Source organism: Hyperolius riggenbachi, chromosome 9 (genome assembly GCF_040937935.1).
Source record: "Hyperolius riggenbachi isolate aHypRig1 chromosome 9, aHypRig1.pri, whole genome shotgun sequence".
NCBI classification, from domain to species: Eukaryota; Metazoa; Chordata; class Amphibia; order Anura; family Hyperoliidae; genus Hyperolius; species Hyperolius riggenbachi.
Window position 1 is genome coordinate 265,093,201 of NC_090654.1, and position 27,017 is coordinate 265,120,217.

The 27,017-nt window shown below is 46.4% G+C and overlaps 1 protein-coding gene across 1 annotated transcript; it reads left to right on the top strand.

Annotated features, from left to right (window-relative positions):
* Positions 1-668: 668 nt before the first annotated feature.
* Positions 669-21,895, top strand: NGB (neuroglobin). Its single transcript, XM_068252194.1, has 4 exons — positions 669-928; positions 12,980-13,091; positions 15,122-15,241; positions 21,226-21,895. The coding sequence occupies exons 1-4, from the start codon at positions 825-827 to the stop codon at positions 21,370-21,372; spliced, it is 483 nt and encodes a 160-aa protein (XP_068108295.1). The 5' UTR covers positions 669-824; the 3' UTR covers positions 21,373-21,895.
* The last annotated feature ends 5,122 nt before the right edge of the window (positions 21,896-27,017 follow it).

Below are 27,017 nucleotides of genomic sequence, written 5' to 3' on the forward strand. Positions count from 1 at the left end.
TTGGTGTGGTTGGTATGATGATAGGGTGTTAGTATGAAAGTGGGGGTTGTTGGTATGATGAATAAAGTGGTTGGCATGATAGTGGGGTGATTGGTATGATAGTGGAGTAGTTGGAATTGTGGTTGGTATGATGATAGGTGCGGTTGGTATGATGGTGAGGTAGTTGGTATGATGATGGTGGGTGTGGTTGGTATGATGGCGGTGGGTGTGGTTGGTATGATGGTGGGGATAGTTGGTATTGTGGATTAGGGTGGTTTTGTATTTTGGTTGGTGTGGTGGCACCTTTGATTTTGGATTATGGTAGGGGTTGATGGTATGGTGTTAGCAGTAGGAATTGGTGGTAGAACTGGTTCTCTATAGTAGAATAATGGGGAGCAAGGTTTGGTATGATGGTAGGGTTTCTTGGTATGGTGGTGGGGTTGATTCTATAAGAGGGAAGAAGGGATATGGTGTTGGGAGGGTGGTCTTGTAACAACCATTGTAGTTTTAGTTTCTAATGTTGATTTACACAGTAGAAGTTGCTTACAATACATTATTGCATGGTATGACCACAGCAGCAGAGAGGATGTAAGGGGTTAAATAGTTGCTCTTGTCACAAGGGAAGATGCTTGGTGTGGACAGGGGCTGCTGTGTCTTTAAGCAGAGGACTGGCTCTGGGGGAGGGGTGCACAGCCTTTTAAATTCTGCTACAGCTGAGAATCATTCACAGTGAGCTGAGATGTGTGAATGAGAAAAAACCAAAAGGATGCTGCCCACTCATTGTGATCAATAACGCCGGGCACTGCCCGCCACACCTCCTGGAGAGGGGCACCAAGCCACGGAACATGGAGCAGAAACAGCTGACAGAACCACAGAAAGTACTGATCCGGGACAACTGGCAGATAGTGAGCCAAGACCAAATACACCATGGCACTGTTCTCTTCACCAGGTAAGGCTGGAACTGGCTCCTGTGCTTTAGAGAGAAGGCTGGCACTGGCCTCTGTGCTGTGGAGAGGAGGCTGGCACTGGTCTCCATGCTTTAGAGGGGAGGCTGGCACTAGCCTCTGTGCTGTGGAGAGGAGGCTGGCACTGGCCTGTGTGCTTTAGAGGGGAGGCTGGCACTGACCTCCCTGCTTTAAAGGGGAGGGTATCACTGGCCTCTGTACTGTGGAGGACAGGCTGACACTGACTTCTCTGCTGTGGAGAGGAGGCTGGCGTTGGCCTCTGTGCTTCAGAGGGGAGGCTGACACTGGACTCTTTGCTGTGGAGAGGAGGGTAGCACTGGCATCTGTGCTTTGGAGGGGAGGGTAGCATTGGCATCTGTGCTGTGGAGGGGAGGCTGGCACTGGCCTCTCTGCTGTGGAGAGGAGGTTGCCACTGGCCTCTGTACTGAGGAGGGGAGGCTGGCACTGGCCTCTGTGCTGTGGAGGAGAGGGTAGCACTGACCTCTCTGCTGTGGAGGGGAGGTTGCCACTGGCCTCTGTACTGAGGAGGGGAGGCTGGCACTGGCCTCTCTGCTGTGGAGAGGAGGTTGCCACTGGCCTCTGTGCATTAGAGGGAGGCTGGCTCTGGCCTCTGTACTTTGGAGGGGAGGCTGGCACAGACTTCTCTGCTGTGGGGAGGAGGCTCACACTGCTTCTTTACTTCAGAGGGGAGGCTGGCACTGGACTCTGCTGTGGAGGGGAAGGTAGCACTGGCTTCTGTGCTATGGAGGGGAAGCTGGCACTGGACTCTGCTGTAGAGGGGAGGGTGGCACTGGCCTCTGTGCTGTAGAAGGGAGGCTAGCACTGCCCTCTGTGAAGTAAGGTGGGTGAGGTTACTGGCCTCTGTACTGTGGAGGGGAGACTGACATTGGCTTCTATACTGTGGAGGGCAGGTTGGCACTGGCTGTTGTGGAGGGGAGGCTGGAACTGGCCTCTGTGCAGTGGAAAAGAGGCTGGCACTGGGCTAGTTGCTGTAGAGGGAGGCTGGCACTGGGCTTGGTGCTGCAGAGAGGAGGCTGGCACTGGGCTTGGTGCTGTATAGAGGAGACTGGCACGTGGCTTGGTGCTGTAGAGAGGAGGCTTGCGCTGGGCTTGATGCTATAGAGGGAGACTGGACTCTGTGCTGTAGAGGGAGGCCGGCACTGGGCTTGGTGCTGCAGAGAAGAGGCTTGCACTGGGCTTGGTGCTGTAGAGGGAGGTTTACACTGGGCTTGATGCTACAGAGAAGAGACTGGCAGCCTGGCACTGGGCTAGGTGTTGTACAGAGGAGGCTGGCACTGGGCTTGGTGCTGTAGAGAGGAGGTTGAAACTGGGCTTGTTGCTGTAGAGGGGAGGCTGGCACTGGCCTCTATGCTGTAGAGGGGAGGCTGGCAGTGGGTTTGGTGCTGTAGAGGGAGGCTGGCACTGGGCTAGGTGCTGTACAGAGGAGGCTGGCACTGGGCTTGGTGCTGTAGAGAGGAGGCTGGCACTGGGCTTGTTGCTGCAGAGAGGAGGCTGGCAGTGGGCTTGGTGCTGTAGAGGGGAGGCTGGCACTGGGCTTGTTGCTGTAGAGGGAGGCTGGCACTGGTCTTTGTGCTGTTGAGGGAGGCTGGTGATGAGCTTGTCGCTGTAGAGGGAAGGCTGGCACTGCGCTTGGTGCTGAAGAAAGGAGGCTGGCACTGGGCTAGGTGCTGTAGAAAGGAGGTTGGCACTGAGCTAGGTGCTGTAGAAAGAAGGCTGGCAGTGGGCTTGGTGCTGCAGAGAAGAGGCTGGCACTGCGCTTGGTGCTGTAGAGAGGAGGCTGGCACTGAGCTAGGTGCTGTAGAAAGGAGGCTGGCAGTGGGCTTGGTGCTGCAGAGAAGAGGCTGGCAGTGGGCTTGGTGCTGTAGAGAGGAGACTGGCACTGGGCTTGGTGCTGTAGGGAGGAGGCTGGCACTGGGCTTGGTGCTGTAGGGAGGAGGCTGGCACTGGGATTGGTGCTGTAGAGGGGAGGCTGTCACTGGCCTTGGTGCTGTAGAGAGGAGGCTGGCACTGGCCTCTATGCTGTAGAGAAGAGGCTGGCACTGGGCTTGGTACTGGAGAGAGGAGACTGGCACTAGTCTTGGTGCTGTAGAGAGGAGGCTGGCACTGGGCTTGGTGCTGTAGAGAGGAGGCTGTCACTGGGCTTGGTGCTGTAGAGAGGAGGCTGGCACTGTGCTTGGTGCTGTAGAGGGGAGGCTGGCACTGTGCTTGGTGCTGTAGAGGGGAGGCTGTCACTGGGCTTGGTGCTGTAGAGGGGAGGCTGCCACTGGGCTTGGTGCTGTAGAGGGGAGGCTGGCACTGGGCTTGGTGCTGTAGAGGGGAGGCTGTCACTGGGCTTGGTGCTGTAGAGAGGAGGCTGGCACTGGGTTCTGTGCTGTAGAGGGAGGCTGTCACTGGGCTTGGTGCTGTAGAGGGAGGCTGGCACTGTGCTTGTTGCTGTAGAGAGGAGGCTGGCACTGGGCTTGGTGCTGTAGAGAGGAGGCTGGCACTGGACTTGGTGCTGTAGAGGGGAGGCTGTCACTGGGCTTGGTGCTTTAGAGGGGCGGCTGTCACTGGGCTTGGTGCTGTAGAGAGGAGGCTGGCACTGGGTTCTGTGCTGTTGAGGGAGGCTGGCACTGGGCTTGGTGCTGTAGAGAGGAGGCTGGCACTGTGCTTGGTGCTGTAGAGGGGAGGCTGGCACTGGGCTTGGTGTTGGTGCTGTAGAGGGGAGGCTGGCATTAGGCTTGATGCTGCAGAGAAGAGGCTGGCACTGGGCTTGGTGCTGTAGAGGGGAGGCTGGCATTAGGCTTGGTGCTGCAGAGAAGAGGCTAGCAGTGGGCTTGGTGCTGTAGAGAGGAGGATATCACTGGGCTTGGTGCTGTAGAGGGGAGGTTGTCACTGGGCTTGGTGCTGTAGAGAGGAGGCTGGCACTGGGCTATGTGCTGGAGAGAGGAGGCTGGCACTGGGCTTGGTGCTGTAGAGAGGAGGCTGGCACTGGGCTTGGTGGTGTAGAGGGGAGGCTGGCACTGGCCTCTATGATGTAGAGAAGAGGCTTGCTGTTAAGCTTGGGGGTGTAATCTCCACAGTCAGCATACAACACATAAGCTGACGTGAAGGAGATACACACACCAGCACAAGGGATCAGGATATCCCCAGTTTAGTGGAGGAGAGGACTGACTCCAATAGGAGATTGTGGTGCACAGAGCCGGTGCAGATCTGAACAGCCACAAACACTTTCGTAATAACGTCTCAGCGCAAAGTAGCGCTGAGCGCATAAACCAGGACTGAGGAGATCAGGACAGGTAGACAGAATGAACGCTTGCTAGCTAGCGATTACTTAGCGACAGCAAGCGTCCAAGACCAGACAGACTGGAATGAGGCAGCCAATGCGTTGCGGCGATGGCGTGCCTCACAAAGACAGGACAGGAGAGACAGGAATAGCAGGATCGAGATAGATGAACGTAACACAGATAAATATACAATAAGTATGTTTTCCTAGCGTATTACAATTACAGCTATCAATGAAACTATTCGTAACGTCTGACTAACATATGTATATATTGGCAATGAACCGATATATGACATAAGCAGGAACTCTGACTAAGACTGAAGTAATACAGGGAACAGGACTCAGAAGGATTCGCTATCTCTTCGCAGAGATGAACGCAATCCACAAACAGGACCAGGAACAGGATTCAGAAGGATTCGTTATCTCTTCGCAGAGATGAACGCAATCCACAAACAGGACCAGGAACAGGATAACTAGCTCAGCACGGGTGTTCACGATACGCGCAAACTACCAAAACGTGCTGGAAAACTGACTAACTGAACACAGGAAATAAACAGTTCGTGTACGTATATATCAGCGACACTGATATATTAACGTAACACGAATACAAGGAAAATAACAAAATGCGCAAGTATGCGTATATATTGGCGATGAACCAATATATGACACAAGACAAGCAAGTAGCAACTTCTAGAACAAGAGCAGAACTAGGAGGACTCGCTGACCCCTTCGCAGGAGTCAGCGCAGTCCACACGGACCAGGAACGAGGTGGGGCACGAGCAGAGTAACAGATAGAGTCTGAAACTATGATAGCCCATGAGGCATTGCAGGAAGCAGTTCTTTATACTGAGGTCATCCAATGGGAGCAGACCTGCAGATTCCCACACAAGTGAATGGTAATTAATCACAGGCTGATAGCAGGAAAAGGCAGACAATGATATGCAGCCTGCAGGAAAGGGACCGCCCCTCCACTGCAGCAGACAATGTTTGTTTACACAAAAGCATATTAAACTGTCATAAACTTCAGAGCGACTGCAGATGGAATCAGCAACTAGTTTAAGTGCAAACCAAACTATGCAAGCAAATGCATGTAGTGACATTAGAACTGCTTGGTTTGCAATACCAGTGCAGTCAGCAGTAAACGCTGCAGAAGCGATCATAACAGTACCCCCTCCCTTAAACGCGGCCTCTGGACGCCTATGAAAACTGACATATTTCTCCTGAACCACCCAAACCAAAAAATCAGAAGTGGGAAATCCAGCAAACTGATCTGACTGAAAATTCATGAAGGTCGGATCCGTCCGACAAAACCAAATTCCCGAATCAGTCTCACCAAAACTAGACCAATTGGAACCAGAACCTACCGAACCATGCCCGTCAGCACTACAAGCCTCAGTGTGACACCCATCAGAACCACGACTTCCAGAAAACAACCCCAAGAAACTCTCTGCGCGATACCCACCGCCTTCCAAGGACTGTCCAAAAACGCCAAAGCCTTTGCAATGCCCACCGGAACTGTCCCTACCAACACAAAACCCACCGTTGAACCAGTCCAAGGTACCAGGACAAGTTTCCTCAGAGATCTCCCAGAACACTTGGAAGCTCCAAAGAGATCCCCACAGGTCAGAACGCCCCTTAGGCTCACATGGAGAACTATCAAGAACCCCTATGGAACCCAGGGCAACTCCAGAGTCAGGGTCACAAGGACAAACATCAAGATCAGGGCTTTTAGGGACCAGAACCATCTCCGGGCATGCAGGCCAACCGGCAACATCAGAACATGTCTCCACTAGGGAAGCACGTGAGCACGCTAACACAGACACATCTGGGCAGTCTGGCATACGAAGCACATCTGGGCACACCGGCACAAGAGAAACCTCTGGGCATGTCAAGGAACTGCGAACCTCAAAGTCAGTCAAGACAGGACCGAAACCAGAACTGGGCAAAAAAAATTCATCATGACTAGACTTCATAGTTACTGGATTCTCACTAAAAACTGCAGGATCAGACTTAGATGTCGCTGATTCCAGCAGGGTTATTAACAAATCATGTTCAGGGGCATTTACAAGACAGGGCAAATCTTCTGATGTATGCACTGAACTAGACAGGGTTCCCATAGCTTCTTCTGGACTAGACAGAGACTCATCAAATACACTGGACTGGAGCTCATGAAGGGCTGCAAAACAAGTCAGTATTGCAGCAGCCCCCACTGAACTAGGCAAAACTGAGTAACTCACTGGACAGGAAGGGGGCTCTGGAACTTCTGCCACACCGGCCAGAGAACCAGAATTTTCCAGGATACAGGGCTGGGTTTCAGAAACACTCATTAACCCGGACTGAAATTCTGAGATTTCTATTATTTTTTCCAGCGAGTCAGAATTATCCATGTTACAGGGCAAGACTTTTGAAACATTCAGAGGACAGGGCTGGAGTTCCTCGGCTGTTACAACACTGGAGAGGGACTCAACAACATTGGTTAAATCAGACTGTGTACAGGGCAAGGTATCTAACACACTTGCTGACGAGGACAATATTTCAATAGCTTCTGCTTCGCTGGGCAGAAATTCATCAAGTTTTATTAGAGCAGACTGTAATTCCAAAACAGCTGCTAGACAAGTGAATATTACTGCAACACCAACTGAGGTAAGCAGTGCTTCAGCCTCCTCTGCTAAAGGGTTTAAAGTATCCAAAGTACTGGGTGAAGCATAAGACTCTGCGACCACAGCTTCACTGGACAGGATCACTGAACAGTCCATATTGCAGGGCAAAACCATGGAAGCACCTGCTGGACAGCATAATGATTCTGTGACCTGAGTTTCATTGGAGAGATCTACTGCACAATTCATGGTACAGGGCAAATTTATTGGAAAATTTTCTGAACAAGGTAATAATTCTGCGATTTCAGGTTCACATAGCAGATGCTCTGAGCTATTCACGAAACTAGAGCGAGGTGTAGAAACAGGAAGATCAAGACACAATGTTTGCGCATCTGAATCACCATTCATTTGTAAAATTGGAAAATTCAGATGCTGGGGTTCTGAGTTTACTAGACAGGATTGCTGGGACTCGGAAACTGATGTAGTGCATCTATTGGCATCTGCTGGATCAGACAGGAGTTGAACTTTATTAACACAGGTAATTTCTGCAGAAGTGTTTGCAGAGACAGGCAAGATTTTTCTGGTGTCTGTTTCACTAAACAAAGAGTCATGAGTACTGGCTAGGCTGGACTCAAAAGTCAGCAGGACCTCTGGGTCCTCTGCTGAGAAATTTGTGCAGGGCAAGATTAAGGAAGTATTAGTAATTTCTGTCTTACTGGGAAGTAACACTGAGTTATCCATGGTACAGGGTGGAATTACAGGAACTTCAATTTCACACAAAAGGAGCTCAGAATCACTCGCTGAATCAGCCAAAGGTGCTGAAGCAGGCGAGTCCTCAGGAACTGAGGAAGTGGAACAATCTCCACTTGACAGTGTGTCTTCCCTGGTATCAACTGATTGAATTGCATAAAAATCGTCCAGAATCATTCTCCACACATCGATCAATGGAGCCACAAAGTCATACCCACACACACCAGTTTTTATTAGGTTATAAGCAGACTTAATGCATGCATTCAATACTAATTCACTTTTTGCACTGTAAAACTGACAAAATGAACTTGCATCTTTCTTCCATTCATAGACCAGAGCTTCCATCTCTCCTTTCTCAAATGGAGGATCCCATACATATTTAACAGCTGAGCATTCCGGCTGATCATAGTTTGCAAATGTGTTAGTGGCAGAAACATACATTGGGTTATTTAGCAGGTGATTGGCCGATTTCTTATTCCTAAGGATCTCCAATACCTGTAGCAAGTATTGAACTGTAGTGTATGCAAATTTCCCTTGCTGCACGAATAAATTGATCTGTTCAATACTCTGTAATATATCTTCATAATCATATTCAGATAATTCATTTAAACAAGAACCTTTATTTTCCCTGGCTAGCAATGAAAGTTCATTAGTAGTTTCATAGGTCCATTTGACTCCCCTGAATGGTGACTGAATTTCATTATCTGCTAATGGTGGAGTCTCGTTACAGATCTGATGCGCAGTCGCCAAGGGCAACGACTCCGCTGATTGTAACGCTTTTCTTTTGGAGCGTTTACGTTTGGCTTTAGACCCTGCTGCCTTAGCAGAAGAAAAGTTATCAGAACAATTATCTGCTTGCTGATTATTTTTGTAGGCAGTAGAAGGAGCAGCTGATTGACAAGCTGCCAGGAGCTTATCAAAAGGGCTAGGCAAATCGGTTTTGCGCAGCCAGTTATGGATCACAAACGCTAGAAATTCCAGTGGTCTTTCTCTTAAATTGGTATGATCCAAGACATCGTAGGCCCACTGAAACAATCTTCCCTTAAATAAAACATAAACTAGCTGGGGGGCCCACGTTGAAACAGGAGTAGCCTGGAGCTCAGGATTGGCCAGGAACCTGGCACATTCAGAAAAAAACTCATTTTCTGTTTCAGAATTGAGCTTCTCAAATTTCTTAAAGGAACAGGAACCATAACAAACAGTGTCATTTTTGCTGGGAACCCCCCCCACAATGGGGATTGGTAATGGGGCTATCATAATGTTAAGCTTGGGGGTGTAATCTCCACAGTCAGCATACAACACATAAGCTGACGTGAAGGAGATACACACACCAGCACAAGGGATCAGGATATCCCCAGTTTAGTGGAGGAGAGGACTGACTCCAATAGGAGATTGTGGTGCACAGAGCCGGTGCAGATCTGAACAGCCACAAACACTTTCGTAATAACGTCTCAGCGCAAAGTAGCGCTGAGCGCATAAACCAGGACTGAGGAGATCAGGACAGGTAGACAGAATGAACGCTTGCTAGCTAGCGATTACTTAGCGACAGCAAGCGTCCAAGACCAGACAGACTGGAATGAGGCAGCCAATGCGTTGCGGCGATGGCGTGCCTCACAAAGACAGGACAGGAGAGACAGGAATAGCAGGATCGAGATAGATGAACGTAACACAGATAAATATACAATAAGTATGTTTTCCTAGCGTATTACAATTACAGCTATCAATGAAACTATTCGTAACGTCTGACTAACATATGTATATATTGGCAATGAACCGATATATGACATAAGCAGGAACTCTGACTAAGACTGAAGTAATACAGGGAACAGGACTCAGAAGGATTCGCTATCTCTTCGCAGAGATGAACGCAATCCACAAACAGGACCAGGAACAGGATTCAGAAGGATTCGTTATCTCTTCGCAGAGATGAACGCAATCCACAAACAGGACCAGGAACAGGATAACTAGCTCAGCACGGGTGTTCACGATACGCGCAAACTACCAAAACGTGCTGGAAAACTGACTAACTGAACACAGGAAATAAACAGTTCGTGTACGTATATATCAGCGACACTGATATATTAACGTAACACGAATACAAGGAAAATAACAAAATGCGCAAGTATGCGTATATATTGGCGATGAACCAATATATGACACAAGACAAGCAAGTAGCAACTTCTAGAACAAGAGCAGAACTAGGAGGACTCGCTGACCCCTTCGCAGGAGTCAGCGCAGTCCACACGGACCAGGAACGAGGTGGGGCACGAGCAGAGTAACAGATAGAGTCTGAAACTATGATAGCCCATGAGGCATTGCAGGAAGCAGTTCTTTATACTGAGGTCATCCAATGGGAGCAGACCTGCAGATTCCCACACAAGTGAATGGTAATTAATCACAGGCTGATAGCAGGAAAAGGCAGACAATGATATGCAGCCTGCAGGAAAGGGACCGCCCCTCCACTGCAGCAGACAATGTTTGTTTACACAAAAGCATATTAAACTGTCATAAACTTCAGAGCGACTGCAGATGGAATCAGCAACTAGTTTAAGTGCAAACCAAACTATGCAAGCAAATGCATGTAGTGACATTAGAACTGCTTGGTTTGCAATACCAGTGCAGTCAGCAGTAAACGCTGCAGAAGCGATCATAACACTTGCACTGGGCTTGGTACTGTAGAGAGGAGGCTGGCACTGGGCTTGGTGCGGTAGAGAGGAGGCTGGCACTGGTCTTGGTGCTGTAGAGGGGAGGCTGGCACTGGCCTCTATTCTGTAGAGAAGAGGCTGTCACTGGGCTTGGTACTGTAGAGGGGAGGCTGTCACTGGGCTTGGTGCTGTAGAGGGGAGGCTGTCACTGGGCTTGGTGCTGTATAGTGGAGGCTGTCACTGGGCTACGTGCTGGAGAGAGGAGAGTGAATATTTGCATTGAGGTGGAAGTTCTGCGGTTGTCCAGTGTAAGATGACCCACAAGGTTTTGCTAGAATTGCTAGAATGGTGCCGTTTTTATTAACAGCTGGATGCCAACTTGCCTTGAAGAGTTAAGCCTGCAGTCATGGCCAAGTTTTGAGAATGGCACAAATGCTGATATTCACAAAGTATGCTGCTTCAGTGTTTTTAGATCTTTTTGTCAGATGTTTCTGTGGTGTACTGAAGTATAATTACAGGCATTGCATAAGATTCATAGGTTTTCATAAACAATTACATCAAGTCAATAGACTTCTGATTCTGATTCTTTAAAGAGTTAATGTTTGTAGTGTTGGCTCTTCTTTTTCAAGACCTCTGCAATTTACGATGGCAACCTGCATCCAGCCTCATGACCAAATCCTAACTGATGGCAACCTATTTTTTTCATAATCAATGCTTGGAGTTTGTGAGACTTTGCAGGTTTTTCTTTGTCCACCCTCCTCTTGAGGAGCTCAATTGGAAGGTTTGAGGAGTTTTGTGGCCATGGGCCCACAATGTCAATGTTTTGTTCCCCAAACCGCTTAGTCACTTTGGCCTTACGGCACAATGCTACATCATGCTGGCAAATGCTTCATTGATAGCTGTGTTCTTAGGCAAAATTGTGAGTAAGCCCTCTTCCTTGCATGAGAAGCAGCCCCACACATGAATGGTCTCAGGATGCTTTACTGTTGGCATGACATAGGACTGATGGTAGCACCCACCTTTTCTTCTCCAGACAATCATTTAGCTAGATGCATCAAAGATTTGGAAAGGAGCTTTATCAGAGAAAATGACTTTACCCCAGTCCTCAGCAGTCCAATTCCGGTACTTTCTGCAGAACATCAGCCTGTCCCTGATGTTTTTCTTGGAGTGAAGTGGCTTTTTTGTTGCCCTTTTTGATGCCAGGTCATCCTCCAAAAGTCTTTGCCTCACTGTGCATGCAGATGCACTCACACCTGCCTGCTGCCATTCCTGAGCAAGCCCTGAACAAGTGGCACCCCGATCCCACAGTTAAATCAGCTTTAGGAAACCATCCTGGCACTTGCTGGACTTCCTTGGGCACCCTGAAGCCTTCTTCAAAACAACTGAACCTCTCTCCTTTCTTGATGAAGTTCTTGATGACCCAATAAATGGTTGATTTAGGTGAAATCTTAGTAGCAGCAGTATCCTTACCTGTGATATCAATACCAACCTCAAGGTTCCCCATCCTACCTCTCCATTTGCAACACAATAAGGAGTAAGAACTCAAAGCTCAAGTGTTGCCAGAACAAGAAATAAGAAGAGTCCTGCCTCTCAAACAAGCTTTCTGTTTTATTAAAAATTGCAAACCATTCACATTTATGAAAAAAGGGATACTAGGACCTGAGTTCACAGATCACGGCCAGATCCGCCAAGGGGGCTACAAACCTTCTAAAGTGTTTTATTTGTCTCCTCTGTGGAATAGATTCATAACTCCTGTATCTCCCAATGTTGAAGCTTCTCATAGTTACGTTTCTGAAATAATGTCAGCTGGTGTACAGGCCTGTTATTCTGCCTGGCAGAATGATTACGAGATTAAAAGGATGAATCATACAATGTATCTTATGAATTATCTCTCGTCACCTATTTCTCACTTTATCTGTAAATTAATGTTTAACACTTTCAAAGCAGAAAAAAAAACACTGAAAATAGGTTGTTCCTGATTAATTTAACTTCAGTATCACTTTTCTTGCCATAATTTTATGGCAAGAAAAGAGATTTTTTGTTGTTGTTGTTGTTGTTGTTGTGACGTGCTTAAAGGAACCTTAAGTTACATGTGACATGTGGCATGATGAAATAGACGTTTATGCAAACAAATACCTATGCTGTGGTCCTTTTCTTCTTTCTCTCCCTGAAAGAGTTAATATTCAGCTGTGCAAATGACAGTTTTTCTCCAGTCGGGATCCAGTCGGACTATAGCCACCCTCCCTCACTGATAAGGAATTACAGCCAGAAAAATCTATCCTGGCAGAGAACTGGGCTTCTGCGAGCAGGGGGTAGATTAAAAATGCCAATAGTTTATATATTTGAGCTCTCTGACACAAAGGACAGACTGTGTCATTGAGCTGAGACCAAACAATAAATCTACTTTTTAAAGTTTTTAAAACGTATCATAAAACTGTGTGATATCTAAAAGTCATTTTTAGAAGTAGGAGGATAGATAATTGTTTAACTCTTCAGTTTATTTTCACTTAAGGTTCATTTTAAAAGGATATGTATAGATACAGAAGCATATATAAGACAAGAGAAAAAAATTGTGAAGCATCCCTCTAAGTTCTGTTTGTAACAGGCCTGAGTAGATTCATCATGGCCATCACATGAATGGGACTCCTGTTGTGTCCTCTGTGTGGGCACAGAATCATGGACTGCTTCTGTAATGTGACTTCTGTATAACATGAGTTGTGAGTTGGTTGTATCTGACTTTCTTCAGGTCTCTTGCAGGTTATTTGAGTTGGAGCCAGACTTAGTCTTCCTCTTCCAATATAATTCCAGTCATTTCTCCAATGTCCAGGAATGTCTAGGTTCTGTGGAATTCACCGAACACATCCGGAAAGTGAGTAACTATTTCTACCTTCCCTCTCTGCCACTTCATTCTTCTTCCCTTCCATCTTCTCACTTTCCTGTCCTACCTTCTTGCTGCTCCATCGTTCCTGTTGTATCTTCTGGTTTTCCTTTCCAACTTCTGGCGTTATGATCTTTGATGTGTTAGCGTTTTACCTCTTTGTCATACATTGTTGCTTTTACTTCCCAAGCTTCTGGCCTGTTTCCATTCCATTCTTCACCATAATTTTCATCCCAACCTCAAGATTCCCCACCCTACCTCTCCATTTGTTCCCATTATTTCTTGCAGTTCTCCATCTGGAACTCTCCATCTCTCATTCCACCTTCTTGTCTTAGCATACTGTTGCAATCTCGCTCTTGGTGACCTTTCCCAATCTGATCAACCTCTCTGCTTCCACAGCCTCTCCCTCCTATCTTTCTATTTTCTGTCCTTTATTGCCTCTTGCTCTTCATGCTTCACATTTTCTGACTTCTCTATCCTTCCCTTCTCACCTTCCAGTTTTTTTTCATACACTCGCTCCAGTTTTTGGCACCTCTATCCATTCCTTACATCCTGCAGAACTCTTTCTATTTTGCTATCTTCTGGTCTTGTGATGGTTCATGTCCTAATCACAGCCTACTTATCATTTTCTGCTTCTATATCCACTTCTATTTCCCTTGTGTCTTCCTACCTCATCCTAACCTAACCATACAGTTACTTGTCCTATCTTTATGACACCTGTCCCAATGTCTGACCTCCCATCTTACCTTTACACCCCTTTCTGTTTCTTTGGCCTCTAGAATCTGTCTGTTCAGCTTTCCTTTGTCATTATAAGTCTTTCCAACCCAACCATGGCCTCTCTGTCCTCTCTTCCTGTCTTTCTATCGATCCTTTCCCAAAATGTAAATGTTGTAGCTTGAAAATCCTTCCTGTCCCTTCTTAATTAGGACTCTTGGTGTCCAATAATTGGCTCCCTATCTTAGTTCCCTGCCCGATATTCATGTAAGTCTATCTATCCCTCCCCATCTTCTGAACTCACCATCATCTCTTTCCCTCATTCTCAGGTCTCCATACTTTTCTTCCACGTTCTTGCCTCCTCATCTTTCCTTTCCTATCCTCTGGACCCCATATATTTTCTATCCCATCTCTTGGCTTTGCCATCCATCCCTTTCATCTTTAGTCTTTTCCATAATTCATAGCCCACCCTTTACCCTTCCACCTTTGCATTCTCCTGTTTCCCGCTGTGCCTCACATTAAGGCCTTCTCATCCTTCCTGAGTTTACTTCTGACCTCCTGAAATCCCCCTGTAGCCGTCACCCTATGTAGACTATTCCATATTTCTTATTCAACCTATTGACTGCTGCTGTCTCTGGCCTCCTTATTCTACTCTCTGTCCTTTGTCCCTTTATACACATGAGATGGATTCCTAAGAACAATAAAAAGAGAGTGGCTGGATAGCCACTGGCACAGGAGACCTGGGTTCGAATCTCATCTCTTCCTGTTCAGTAAACCAGCACCTAGTTGATAAGGAGACCTTGGACAAGACTCCCTAACACTGCTACTGCCTACTGAGCATGTCCTAGTGGCTGCAGATCTGGGGCTTTGAATCCACCAGGAAAAAAGCGCAATATAAATGTTTTTTGTTTTGTCTTGTCTAAAAAGCTTGCTGATATATTCAGCTTGGTAGAAGGTGTGATGTCTATCCTGAAGATGAGGGAACTGAACCATGAAGGAAACTGAACATTTCATTCTAAACTATTCCAGAATGTTGCATTTCCAGATTACCTGGATTAATGAATTGCATCAGACTCATCTGTTCAGAGTAATAAGACCTTGTAAAAATCTATTGTTATGAAAAGACAGATTTGCTCAGTCGAGTCACGTTCATGGATTGGTTTCCTCATTTTTAGACTTGTGTGCAGCTGCTGTGAATGAACATTCTGCAGTTATGCCCCAGTGCTTGTATCTTTTCTCTTTGAGTGACATGTTATTGGCCTGCTGTCATGGGTCACTTCATGTGACAGGTAATCTTTGCCCCCCAGGTGATGACTGTTATTGATGCAGCTGTCAATAGTGTCGACTCGCTGTCGTCTCTAGAGGAGTATCTGACAGGACTGGGCCGCAAACATCGTGCCACCGGTGTAAGGGTAGAATCATTTAAGGTGAGCTATCTCCATACTAACTATTGATCTATTCTACACAGCTTGGCTCCCCCATACCTAACCACTGACCTACATACAACTTCTCTGTCCCATCCTTAACCACTAATATACACACACAACAGCTCCACCCCCATACCTAACCACTGATCTGCGTACAACAGCTCTTCCCCCAATATGTAACCACTAATCTACATACAACAGCTCTTCCCCGTATACCTAACCACTGATCTACACACAATAGCTCTGTCCCCATACTTAACCTCTGATCTACACACAGTAGCACTGCCCTGTATACCTAACCACTGATCTACACCCAATAGATCTGTCCCCATACCTAACAACTGATCTATACACAACCACTCTCTCCAAAACCTAACCACTAACCTTCATACAACAGCTCTGCCCTGCATACCTAACTACTAATATACATACTACAGCTCTGCACCCACACCTAACCACTGACCTACATACAACAACTCTGCCCCCATACCTAACCACTGATCTACACATATAACCGCTCTCCCCGAAACGCCCCTGCATGTGACAGAACACCTGGGAGCTGGGCGGAGCTATGCAGCTGCACGAAGGATGGTGTTGTGAAGAGAGAAGAGCTGGCCTGACTCAGAGATGGAAGCAGGTAACATAAAGGGCTTGATTTATTAAGCTGTGCTGTTAAGTAGCGCACCTTAATGTGAAGGAGCGGCCACTAATGCATGCCTTACATAGCAGCGCTTGCAGCTATGTAAGGAGTGTGCCTTCCTTAGGAGCGTGCCTTCCTTAGGAGCGTGCCTTCCTTAGGAGCGTGCCTTCCTTAGATAGGAGCGTGCCTTCCTTAGATAGGAGCGTGCCTTCCTTAGGAGCGTGCCTTCCTTAGATAGGAGCGTGCCTTCCTTAGGAGCGTGCCTTCCTTAGATAGGAGCGTGCCTTCCTTAGATAGGAGCGTGCCCTTTTTAGATAGGAGCGTGCCTTCCTTAGATAGGAGCGTGCCTTCCTTAGATAGGAGCGTGCCTTCCTTAGGAGCGTGCCTTCCTTAGATAGGAGCGTGCCTTCCTTAGATAGGAGCGTGCCCTTTTTAGATAGGAGCGTGCCTTCCTTAGAAGCGTGCTTTACTTAGACACGAGCGTGCCTTCCTTATGCTGGGCATACACGGCTCGAGAATGCGCCAGTATCGAGCCAGCGGCTCGATGCCGGCGCGTCACCGCTTGTCGATTTCCGCTCGACCCCGCGGGCGCAGCTAATCAGCGTTTCGTTTGCTCCCATTGTTCGGACAGGTTGAATATTATCAATCGAGCCATCAGCAGCTCGATTGATAATATAAAACGAGCCGTGTATGCCCAGCATTAGATAGGAGCGCTTTACTTAGATAGGAGTGTGTCTTCCTATACATAGTTACTATGTATAGGAAGTCACGCTCCTATCTAAGTAAAGCGCTCCTATCTAAGGAAGGCATGTTCCTATCTAAGTAAGGCACGCTCCTATTTAAAGAGAACCCGAGGTGGCCTTGTATTACGTAAGTGGGGCACAGAGGCTGGTTGGGCACACTAACACCAGCCTCTGTTGCCCCATCGTGTGTGTCAAAGACCCCCCTGCTCGCCGCTATACCCCCGCAGAGCTGGCGACACGCAGCGTGTCGCCAGCACAATGTTTACTCTAGCGCTGTCTGTCAGCGCCGCTCCGCCGCCTCCTCTGCATCGCCGCTACCCGCCCTCGTCCCTTCCCTCCCGCTGATTGGAGGGAAGGGACGAGGGCGGGTAGCGGCGATGCGGAGGAGGCGTGGGAGCGGCACTGACAGACAGCGATAGAGTAAACATTGTGCTGGCGACGCGCTGCGTGTCGCCAGCACTGCGGGGAGTTTAGCGGCGAGCAGGGGGGTCTTTGACACACATGATGGGGCAACAGAGGCTGGTGTTAGTGTGCCCAACCAGCCTCTGTGCCCCACTTACGTAATACAAGGCCACCTCGGGTTCTCTTTAAGGAAGGCCCGCTCCTTGCATAGCAGTGAGCGCTGCTATGTAAGGTGTGCATTAGCGGCCGCTCCTTCACATTAAGGTTAATGAATCAAGCCCATAGTGCTCTCCATATCAGGGATGAGGACAGAGAAGCAGGACCCCCCGCCCCCCTTATTCCCCAGGCCCTGTAAGATGGTGGGAGTCATGCGGGATATCGCTATGCATGAGGGGGCCTGATGATTAGGAATGGTTAATGAAATGCAAATAATTCAAGGTTGATGCAAATTTATGCAGTTTGAAAATGGACCAGTTGAGGGTACAAAATTGTACAGACTGTAACATCACCCTCCATTTCCTGTTCCCTTTTGTCACAGGTTACCATTCAGCCCTCAGACACTGAGGATATTCTTAAAGGACAACTGAAGTGAAAAATATGGAGGCTGCCTTATTTATTTCCTTTTAAACAATACCAGTTGCCTGACTGTCCTGCTGATCTCTTTGGCTGCAGTAGTCTCTGAATTACACAAGAAACGAGCATGCAGCTAATCTTATCAGATCTGACAATAATGTCAGAAACACCCGATCTGCTGCATGCTTGTTCAGGGTCTTTGGATAAAAAGTATTAGAGGCAGAAGATCATCAGCATAGCAATGCAACTGGTATTGCATGGCAGCCTCCATATTCCTTGAAGGAATTTTAAAACTGCAGACAAAGTAACATTTTGGATTGGTTGATGAAGTCCACACACAATACAATGTTGATTGTATTTACAATCGATACAATCTGGAATCTCGTTTAGAGATGGGGAAGCCGCCATCACTTCTCATTTCAGTGGGAGAAGACGCTATGCTAACTCTTTAGCTAATCCTGTAGGAAAAAAGGTTTATTCCAACAACGTCACTAGATGTAACATTCTCTCCGAAATGCAGGATTATTTGCACAGGATAATCATAAGTCCCTTAGACAAACAATTTTTAATTGTTTATTTTATAACAAAATAGTGCATAAAAAGGAATACAGAAAATGACAAAAAAGGAACAGATTAATATTGTAAAATATAAGCAAAATAAAATATAATAACTGCGTAAAGTCTGAGCAGTCACCACCATGTCCTTTGGAATAAGTCCAAGAAGATGATATAAAGTTATTTTGTTAATAGTCCAAATATAAGCCCGGGTCCAGTTGGGCTCACAGGTGGATCTGTGATGGATGGATCAGCATTGAAGGACCCTATCAGTCTGTGTGTTCAAACTCTTTAACCCCTTCTCTCCTGGGGTGGAGACTCTGCCATCTAATACAGTTTCACCCCTCTCATTAGAGGGAGAAATCGGTTTGCAATATGAGGACATATTATAATTCCCTGACCGCAGGTCAGGCAATGAACATGACAACAATTTTTTAACTTATCATGTTCTCTCGAAATGTATACATACCAAACACTGAGTAATTATTATGTTGTATGCCTGAGATTTCCATATCTCTTGGCCGAAGGCAGGGGCGTAGCACAGGGACGTAGCAATAGGGGTTGCAGAGGTTGCGACCGCATCGGGGTCCTTGGGCCAGAAGGACCCTCCCTCAACTGCAGTATTAGCTCTCTATTGGTCTTGTGCTCATAATAATCACTTCTATAGATACTTTGAATAGCAGTGATCATTAACAAGCTGTTCCCCATCCCCTTCTTGCACCTCTGACACTGTAGGACCCATTGGCAGGTTTTGGTGCGCCGTGTCAATTATGTATAGAGTGTTTGGGGGGCCCCAATGTAAAACTTGCATTAGGGCCCAGAGCTCCTTAGCTACACCACTGGCTGAAGGTGCTATAATGAAGATTGTCACCTTGACACAATCGTGTTGTAACCAGCAACAATCCCACTACATTTTGTACGGCTGGCACTGCAGAAATTAAGGTATGAAATGACGATAACCTAAATTATGTAGTTCTTGTTGAATTAAAAGAGACATTATATTCCCTCTCCCTCTGCAATCCTTGGTGGCTGCTTCCTGCTCTCTTTGACGCTGTCAGGGGGGAAGAAACTTACAAGAGCTTATCAGTAAGCCTTTCAAAAGTATCACAGCTCTAACCTGGTGTCTGCATGTTGCTCAGCTAGATTGTTGCAGGAAGGATTTTATGGCTCGATTGTCTCCTTTCTGGTCTTTGAAATGTCATTCCTGACAGAAACACAAAAACTCAAACTTAAAGAGAACCTGAGATGAAGCATGTCAAATAATTGATACTTATCTGGGGCTTCCTCTAGCCCCATGATCACCGCTGCCTCCCTCACCATCCTTCCGGGTGGCTCTGTTTGCCCGCTATTGGCCCCAGTAATCTTCTCTCAGTCTCATCAGTCGAGGTCTTCTGTGGATGCCCGGTTCCGCACACGCACCCATTGCATTCACATCGTCCGTCATGCATTAGCCAATGCCAGTGTTTGTGAGTTCACCGTCAGGAGAACACTGACCAAATTTAGTGAGCATGGTGACAGGAGAAAGTCACTACTAGTGTTGGTGTTGAGTTCCTGCATTTGGAAACCTGGATAATTCTGAACACCTCGCTTCATCACTTCAGCACCTAAGCTAGAGAACAGAGTCACATGGTTGAGGTCCACATCACTCTTCCTGAAACTCCAATGCTGCCTCCCAAATCAAAAGAAGGAAGCATTGGAGTCGAGTGAATCGTGGCACAAGTGACCTTCCCGTGACCCTGTCCAATAGCTTGGGTGCTGAAGTGCAGTGTTTGGCATAATTCAGGCTTCCAAATGCAAGATCCCAAATTTAAACACTATCTGCTATCCAAAAAGAACATTGCTTCTTCATTTACAGTTGGGATGAAAAACCAAAAGGCTACCGGAGAATGTTCTGTAAATGGAGGAGATAAAAATAAAACTTTTTGGCTTGAATGAAGAGTGTTTTGTTTAGTTAAGGTCTTAACACTATTCCATCATGAGAACCTTATGCCATCTGTGAAGCATGGTGGTGGCAAAGTCATGTTTTAGGCCTCCTGTCCCACTTGTGGACCAGGATGGCTTGTACGATAAATGAAGATAGAGAAGGTAGTGTACATCCACCATAAAAAGAAAAACAATTTCTTTCATCCATGTTAAAATGCATGACAGGCAAAGTAATTAATTAAAATGTAGGAGGGTGTACACACTCATGAAGGGCCGATAGCTTTTTCGCACCACTTCACGCAGTACTTCATCAAGACAATGAGCACAAATGACAACCTCTCTTGGATGGCTTGTCTTCATTGATGGAATAATGAGTTGTGAATTACTAGAAAATTCTAAATAATATCAGTGTCCATCTAGTAACTGAAGTGAAAGAGGGATATGCAGCAAGACATTACCCTAAATACACAAACTGATCTGCCAAAGAATCGTTAAATAGCATTCTAATAGATTATAGGACTTGCAGACCATGTTTTGGGTCATCTTTAGGCCTAGATACTGAAGATTCAAAAAGGATCACAAACACCATTCATCATGCAAAAATGAAAGTATTTTTGGTTGTAAAAAAAACCCTAACCATTTTTGTGGCCATGGTTTGAGGGGATAATACACAACTCACACATTTTACGGATGTTGCAGTACCGTGTGTTAGGTTTCTGGTACGATGTGGGAGTTTGGCAGCTTAGTCAAAGTTCAAAGACTGGCCAACACACTGGACTATATTTCCAGACGTCTTTATTCCATGCACCACCGATAACCTGACAATTGTTTCGGGGCATTTCAATATAATCCTTTATCAAGGCAAGTCAAGTGTCATGACACTGAATTGCACTGAAACAATTGTCAGATTGTCGGTGGTGGATTCAATAAAGACGACTTGAAACATAGTTTGATGTGCTGGCCAATCTTTGATTGTGCATGGTATGTCCTTGGCTGCAGCACCCACAGCTCATGAATGAGGTGTGCCTACACAAACTTCAATGACTCCCAACACACTGCAGTCCCATGTTTCACAGTGGTGGGCCCGTTGACATTGCAGCGAAGTCTCAGTCTAGAGGTGACATTGGTAACCATTCTCTTTCCTGCAGACTGTGGGGGAGTCTCTGCTGTTCGCTCTGGAAACGGGTCTGGGAGAACTATTCACAGAGGAAGCACGAGAGGCCTGGAGCCTGCTGTATGCCACAGTGGTGAGCGCCATGAGCTGCGGGTGGTACAGAGAACCACAAGGAGACTAAGAGAGGAAGATGGGCGGTGGAGAATGCCGGACACCAGTCTCTGGAGATCTCATTGTGTACGGACATGGCTGTGCAATGACCGAGAGCCGTGTCACTATACATGTGTGTCTTGTGTTGTACATTGCGTGTCTGTACTGTGCTGTGTCTGTACAGTCTCTATATAGCGGCCTTGTCACATTGTCACTGTAACCTGGGTTCCTGTGCCATCTGGTGCCAGATGCCCCATTATTCACCCAACAATGTACAGAACCTACCAGAAAATGCCACATACACCATGTTTGTGTTGCCCGCAGCAGCCAGTCAGATGTTGTCCCTCAGAGGGTTCTCCAAAGGACAAAGTGCTCTACCAACAGTTTTAAACTCCCGGTTGCAATGGTGACACAGCAGCAAATTCAGTAACTTCTATATAAAGAGGTCATTAGGGGAGGTACGGCTGGCATCTGATTGGCTGCTGTGTGCACCAATGTGTAATGACATCATGTATGGTTTGTGGGGGTTTTCATTAATAAACTGGAAGAAACCATCATGGTCTCTTTACTGGGGGGGGGGGGGAGTGGAAAGAATTTAGCTCATTTGCCATATAGTTCTGCAATGACCCTTTGCTGTGACCCGTACCTGAAGCATCACCAGCTGCCCCCACAGCACCAGCCACTGCCTTTTGTATCTCCATCTGATGCACATAGAAACCAATCAGATTCACTTCCCCGGAAGCAGAGAGACAAGAGGACCCCGGCAGGGACCAGAAGAACCAGCGGCTCTCGTTTTCTCTAAACTACAATCTGATTGGCTAATAGAGGTCATTCTGAAAAGGTTTTGGTGATTGGCACGCTTCAAAGATGATCCACTAGAACACTTTAATCCGGAATGCAGATTATAGATATAGTGACCATGCACAGGACACACAGGTAATTATATACAGTTCCAATAATGTTCCGGGCCAGCCTCCCGCTCTCCAGCCAAGAAATGGGGTTTGTAAAAGGGTGGCTGGCCCGAAACAGCCTTGGCCATGTGCCTGTTGCCATCATCACTGGACACACTATAGACTTTTGAACCTTGAACTTTCTAGTCTGCCTGGTTGCAGGCCCGGATTTACATCACAGGAGCCTATAGGCACTGATGTCCTGGCACCCTAGAATTCGCCCTCCATGAACCTACAAACATCCTCCGAACTGCACCACAAGTGTGCTGGCTGGCCCATCTGTCACTCCTCTTACTTCGCTTGCCCATCATAGGTAACTACAGGTGTCCCTTAGCATTAAGTAACCAGAAGTACCCTAATATTAAGTAGCTAGAGATGCCCCCAAGTATTAGGTAACTAGTGGTGCCCCCGACTGAAGGGAAATCTGGTCAATAGAATGTTGAGATCCCGGTGACTAACCTCTCATTTCGATACTCATCAGGACTCTGCATAGGGAAGGAGGGAGGGAGGCACTTGGTGAGGGGAGTGAGATGCCTTTCCATTATCAGGCTCCTTTAGGAACGTATTCCAAGAATGTAGAAAAAGGCACTCCACAGGCTTCAAACTTGCGTTTGTAGTTTATTGAGCTTGACATACTACATGTTACGGGTCACCTGACCCTTACTCAAGTGTCAGATGACTCGAAACATGTAGTGTGTCAAGCTCAATAAACCACAAACGCAAGTTTGAAGCCTGTGGAGTGCCTTTTTCTACATTCTTGGATTACTTTGTTTGGCAGGAGTGGTGTACCTGCAGGAAAAGAGCACCGGCAACTGCTACCTACAATACGGTATAGCAATCCTCTGGGTACCAAGGTGACTATTGCAGTCCTTTAGGCACGTGTCTACAGTAAACTGGCCCTGCCTGGCTGTTGTTACCTATATATGCTTAGTGCTGGCTTTTTGAAAGGAAACCTATGCCATCTATTGGGACTATATGTAATTGCCTATGTGCCCTGTGCATGGTCACTATATCTGTAATCTGCATTGAAAGTGTTCCGGTGAATCATCTTTGAATAGTGCCGGTCTTATTTGACATTGTATCTGTATCCACCGGTGCTTGGGTGGGTTGACCATCATTGCACCTACAAGTAACACGGTGGGAGTGGGTACAAATGTTTAGTATCACTCAGTTGTGCAGTAACAAAGTACTGTGACATTTCAGAAAGTCAATACAAACATTTTATTTGCCAAAAGGTTGATACTAATTAAAGCTATGTACAGTAGTGGCCAAAATGTAGCCATGTTTGTATTGAGCAAAACTCTCTTCTGGTGCATCAGATTCCTGCCATTCAGCTGAAGATCTGCTTATTTGTTCGGGATTGCTGTCCTGTTGCATGACCAAATTTCAGTTTAATTTTCTGTACCATGTATCGAGCCGCTGATGCTGGGAGCTGATAATTTCCGACAGGTCCAATGACCCACCGGATCGATTCCCCGCGGGCGGACAATAGTGAGGAGTCGAGCGGAAAATAAGGAAGCGCCTGCGGGGACAAGCGGGAATCGATCCGGACGGCGGCGGGAGTCGATCCGGTGGCTAATCGAGCCGCCGGGTCGGCCCGTGTATCCCCAGCATTAGTTGTTGCACAGGTGGCCTTTGATTTTGGAATATTCTGGCATACAAAGGAATTCTTGGTTGACTCTGTGACTGTAGATGCAAGAGTACCCAGGTCCTGTAGATGCAAGACAAGCCTAAAACATCACTCTTCCACCACCATGCTTCATGATTGGTGTGAGGTATTTGTACTGATATATTGGGCTCTATTCACAAAACTTCTACTAAATGAGTTATCACCTAATTGATAAAAAATAACCTTTAGGCACATTTACAAGCAAAATAATCACTCAAAGTAAGTTGTTCCTGATGAACTTCATTTCAATATTAATTTTCTTACCTTATATACCTTTATTATTTTTTTTGCTATTTGGGAGCTTGAAAAAGTAACTTAGATAAAGTGAAAACAGGTGAAAAGCTTTGTGAATCATGCCTATTGTGTTTGGTTTTTCCAAATTTGGTGTTTTACATTGTGGTGAAACACCTCTACTTTAGTCACCTCTGACTGAAGTTCCGGAAGACTTGCGGTTAGTTCATATGCAGCTTTGCAATCCTAAGCCATGTTCTTTTTGGTGCATCAGAAAAGAGGAAGAGAAAACAACACAGCTACCTTTTAGCCACCGCTGCTCACAGTAATCCAAAGATTGTGTTGGGAACAAAAGTTTAAAAGAAGTACTAGAAATCAAGAGACTGAAATAGCAAGATTTCCAAGCAATAAGTTTCTGCTTCAGATTTGATTCTCGTCCATTCAGTAATCCAATAAATGGTCTAGGACTTTCTCCTTCCTTTGATAGTAGATCTGGGTTAGTATAGGCTTAGTGATGGAAAGGCTCAGTACTAGTACTGGATAGGCTTGCTATTACTAGAAAGGCTCAGTAGTGTGGGATAGGCTCAATAATGGACAGGCTTAGCAGCAAATAGTGGGTAGGCTCAGTAGTACCAGATAGGCTAAGTATTGGATAGGTTCAGTTTTATTGGACAGGTTTAAAAGTACTAAATAGGCTGGTAGTTTTAGATACGTTCAGTGGTGGTTCATATGCTTAGTAGTGGATAGGCTCAATAGAGGATAGGCTCTGTATGGATATGCTCATAGTACTGGATATACTCAGTAGTGGGTAGGCTCAGTAGTACTGGATAGGCTCAGTAGTGGATAGGCCCACAGTACTGGATAGACTCTGAACTGGAGAGGCTCTGCAGTGGATAGGCTCAGTAGATGATAGGCTCAGTAGTGCTGGATAAGCTCTGTAATGGATAGGATCAGTAGGAGATGGGCTCAAAATTGTATACGCTCAGAAGTTAATAGTGTATGTAAAGGATAAGCTCTGAAGTGAATAGGGTCAAAAATATAAAGGATCTGTAATGGATAAGGGTTGCTAGTGGTTATGCTCTGTAGTGGATAGACTCAATATTGGATAGTCTCTGAAGTGGATAGGCTCTGTAGATAGGCTCATAGTACTAGATATACTTAGTGGTGGATAGGCTTAGTAGTGGATAGGCTATGGAATTGATAGGTCCATAGTACTGAATATACTCGGTAGTACTGGTTGGGTTCAGTAGTATTTAATAGGCTAAGTAGTGGATAAGCTCTGTACTGGAAAGGCTCCACAGTACTGAATAGGCTCTGTAGTGCAGGATAGGCTCTGTAATGGACAGACTCTAAAAAGGATAGGCTCAAAAACAGAAAGTATCTGTAATAGATGAGGGTTAGTAGATGATATGCTCAGTAGTTGATAGGCTCTTGAGTTATTGGGCTCAGTAGATAGGCTATGTAGTGGATAAGCTCAGTAAAGGATATGCTCTGTAGTGGATAGGCTCAATTTTGGATAGTCTTTGGAGTGGATAGGCCCAGTAGAGGATAGCTGCAGTAGTGGACTGGCTCAGTAACGTATAGGCTCTATAATTGGCTCAGTAGAGGATAAGTTCTGTAATGGATGGGCTCAGTAGAGAATAGGCTCTGTAATGGATAAGGGTTAGTAGCGTATAGGCTCTGGAATGGATAGGCTCAGTAGTGGATAGACCTTGTAAGTAAAAACCTCAGTAGTGGATAGACCTTGTAAGTGAAAACCTCAGTAGTGGATAGACCTTGTAAGTGAAAACCTCAGTAGTGGATAGACTTGGTAGAGGATAAGCTCTGGAGTTATTGGGCTCAGTAGAAGATAGGCTCTGTAGTGGAGAGGATCAGTAGTGGATAGACTCAGTAGTGGAGAATTGCAAGAGGTGAGTGCAAGTCTGAGGTCAGGTTGCCCAATAGAATTAATGTACCTATTTTCACCAAGGTATTGCACTGATATGTAAACATAGTCCATCTCCCCACTCCCACACATTGATTGAGGCAAGCGTTCTGAGTGGTACGCATACATCCCTAGCGTGACCCCATCCTTTATGTAATTGGCGATCGTGAGGTGAGCCAAACAGTCCTCATTTCACCATAATAAGACTAGAGGAGGGGAGTGGTCTGTGTTGTCCGGAGCAGCCACTCCCATCATGTCCGACTCTGAGAAGATGGAAGGAAGCCCCATCACCTGCGTTAAGCTGAGAGCCAGTAGAGTTTCTAAGGTGCTGACTGATCAGTACCCACAAGAGGCCATTCTAGACATGTTACTGCCAGGGGAAAATATTAAAGGGAACCTGATGTGATGGAGGCTGCCATATTTATTTCCTTTTAAGCAATACCAGTTGCCTGGCAGTCCTGTTGATCTTCAGGCATACCTAGTGTCTGAGTTAAAACCCTGGAACAAATATATGGCTAATCGAGTAAAACTTGAGTCAGGGTCTATGGCTAAAGTATTAAAAATACCGGATCAGTAGGGCTGCCAGGCAACCGGTATTGTTTAAAAGGAAATAAATATGGCAACCTCCATATCCCTCTCACCTCGGATTCCCTTTAAACCAGGGCTGTGGAGTCGGAGCAATTTTGGGTACCTGGAGTCGGAGGTTTCATAAAACGAGGAGTCGGATGATTTTTGTACCGACTCCACAGCCTTGCTTTAAACTATGTGGGGCACACGCTCTACAGACACTCTATAGACACTCTGACGGGATCACATATGTGAGCTCCAGGTACCACCAACGGTAGTGGATTAATCCATTACACAAACACTATACACAGACGACACATACACCGTACAAGCAC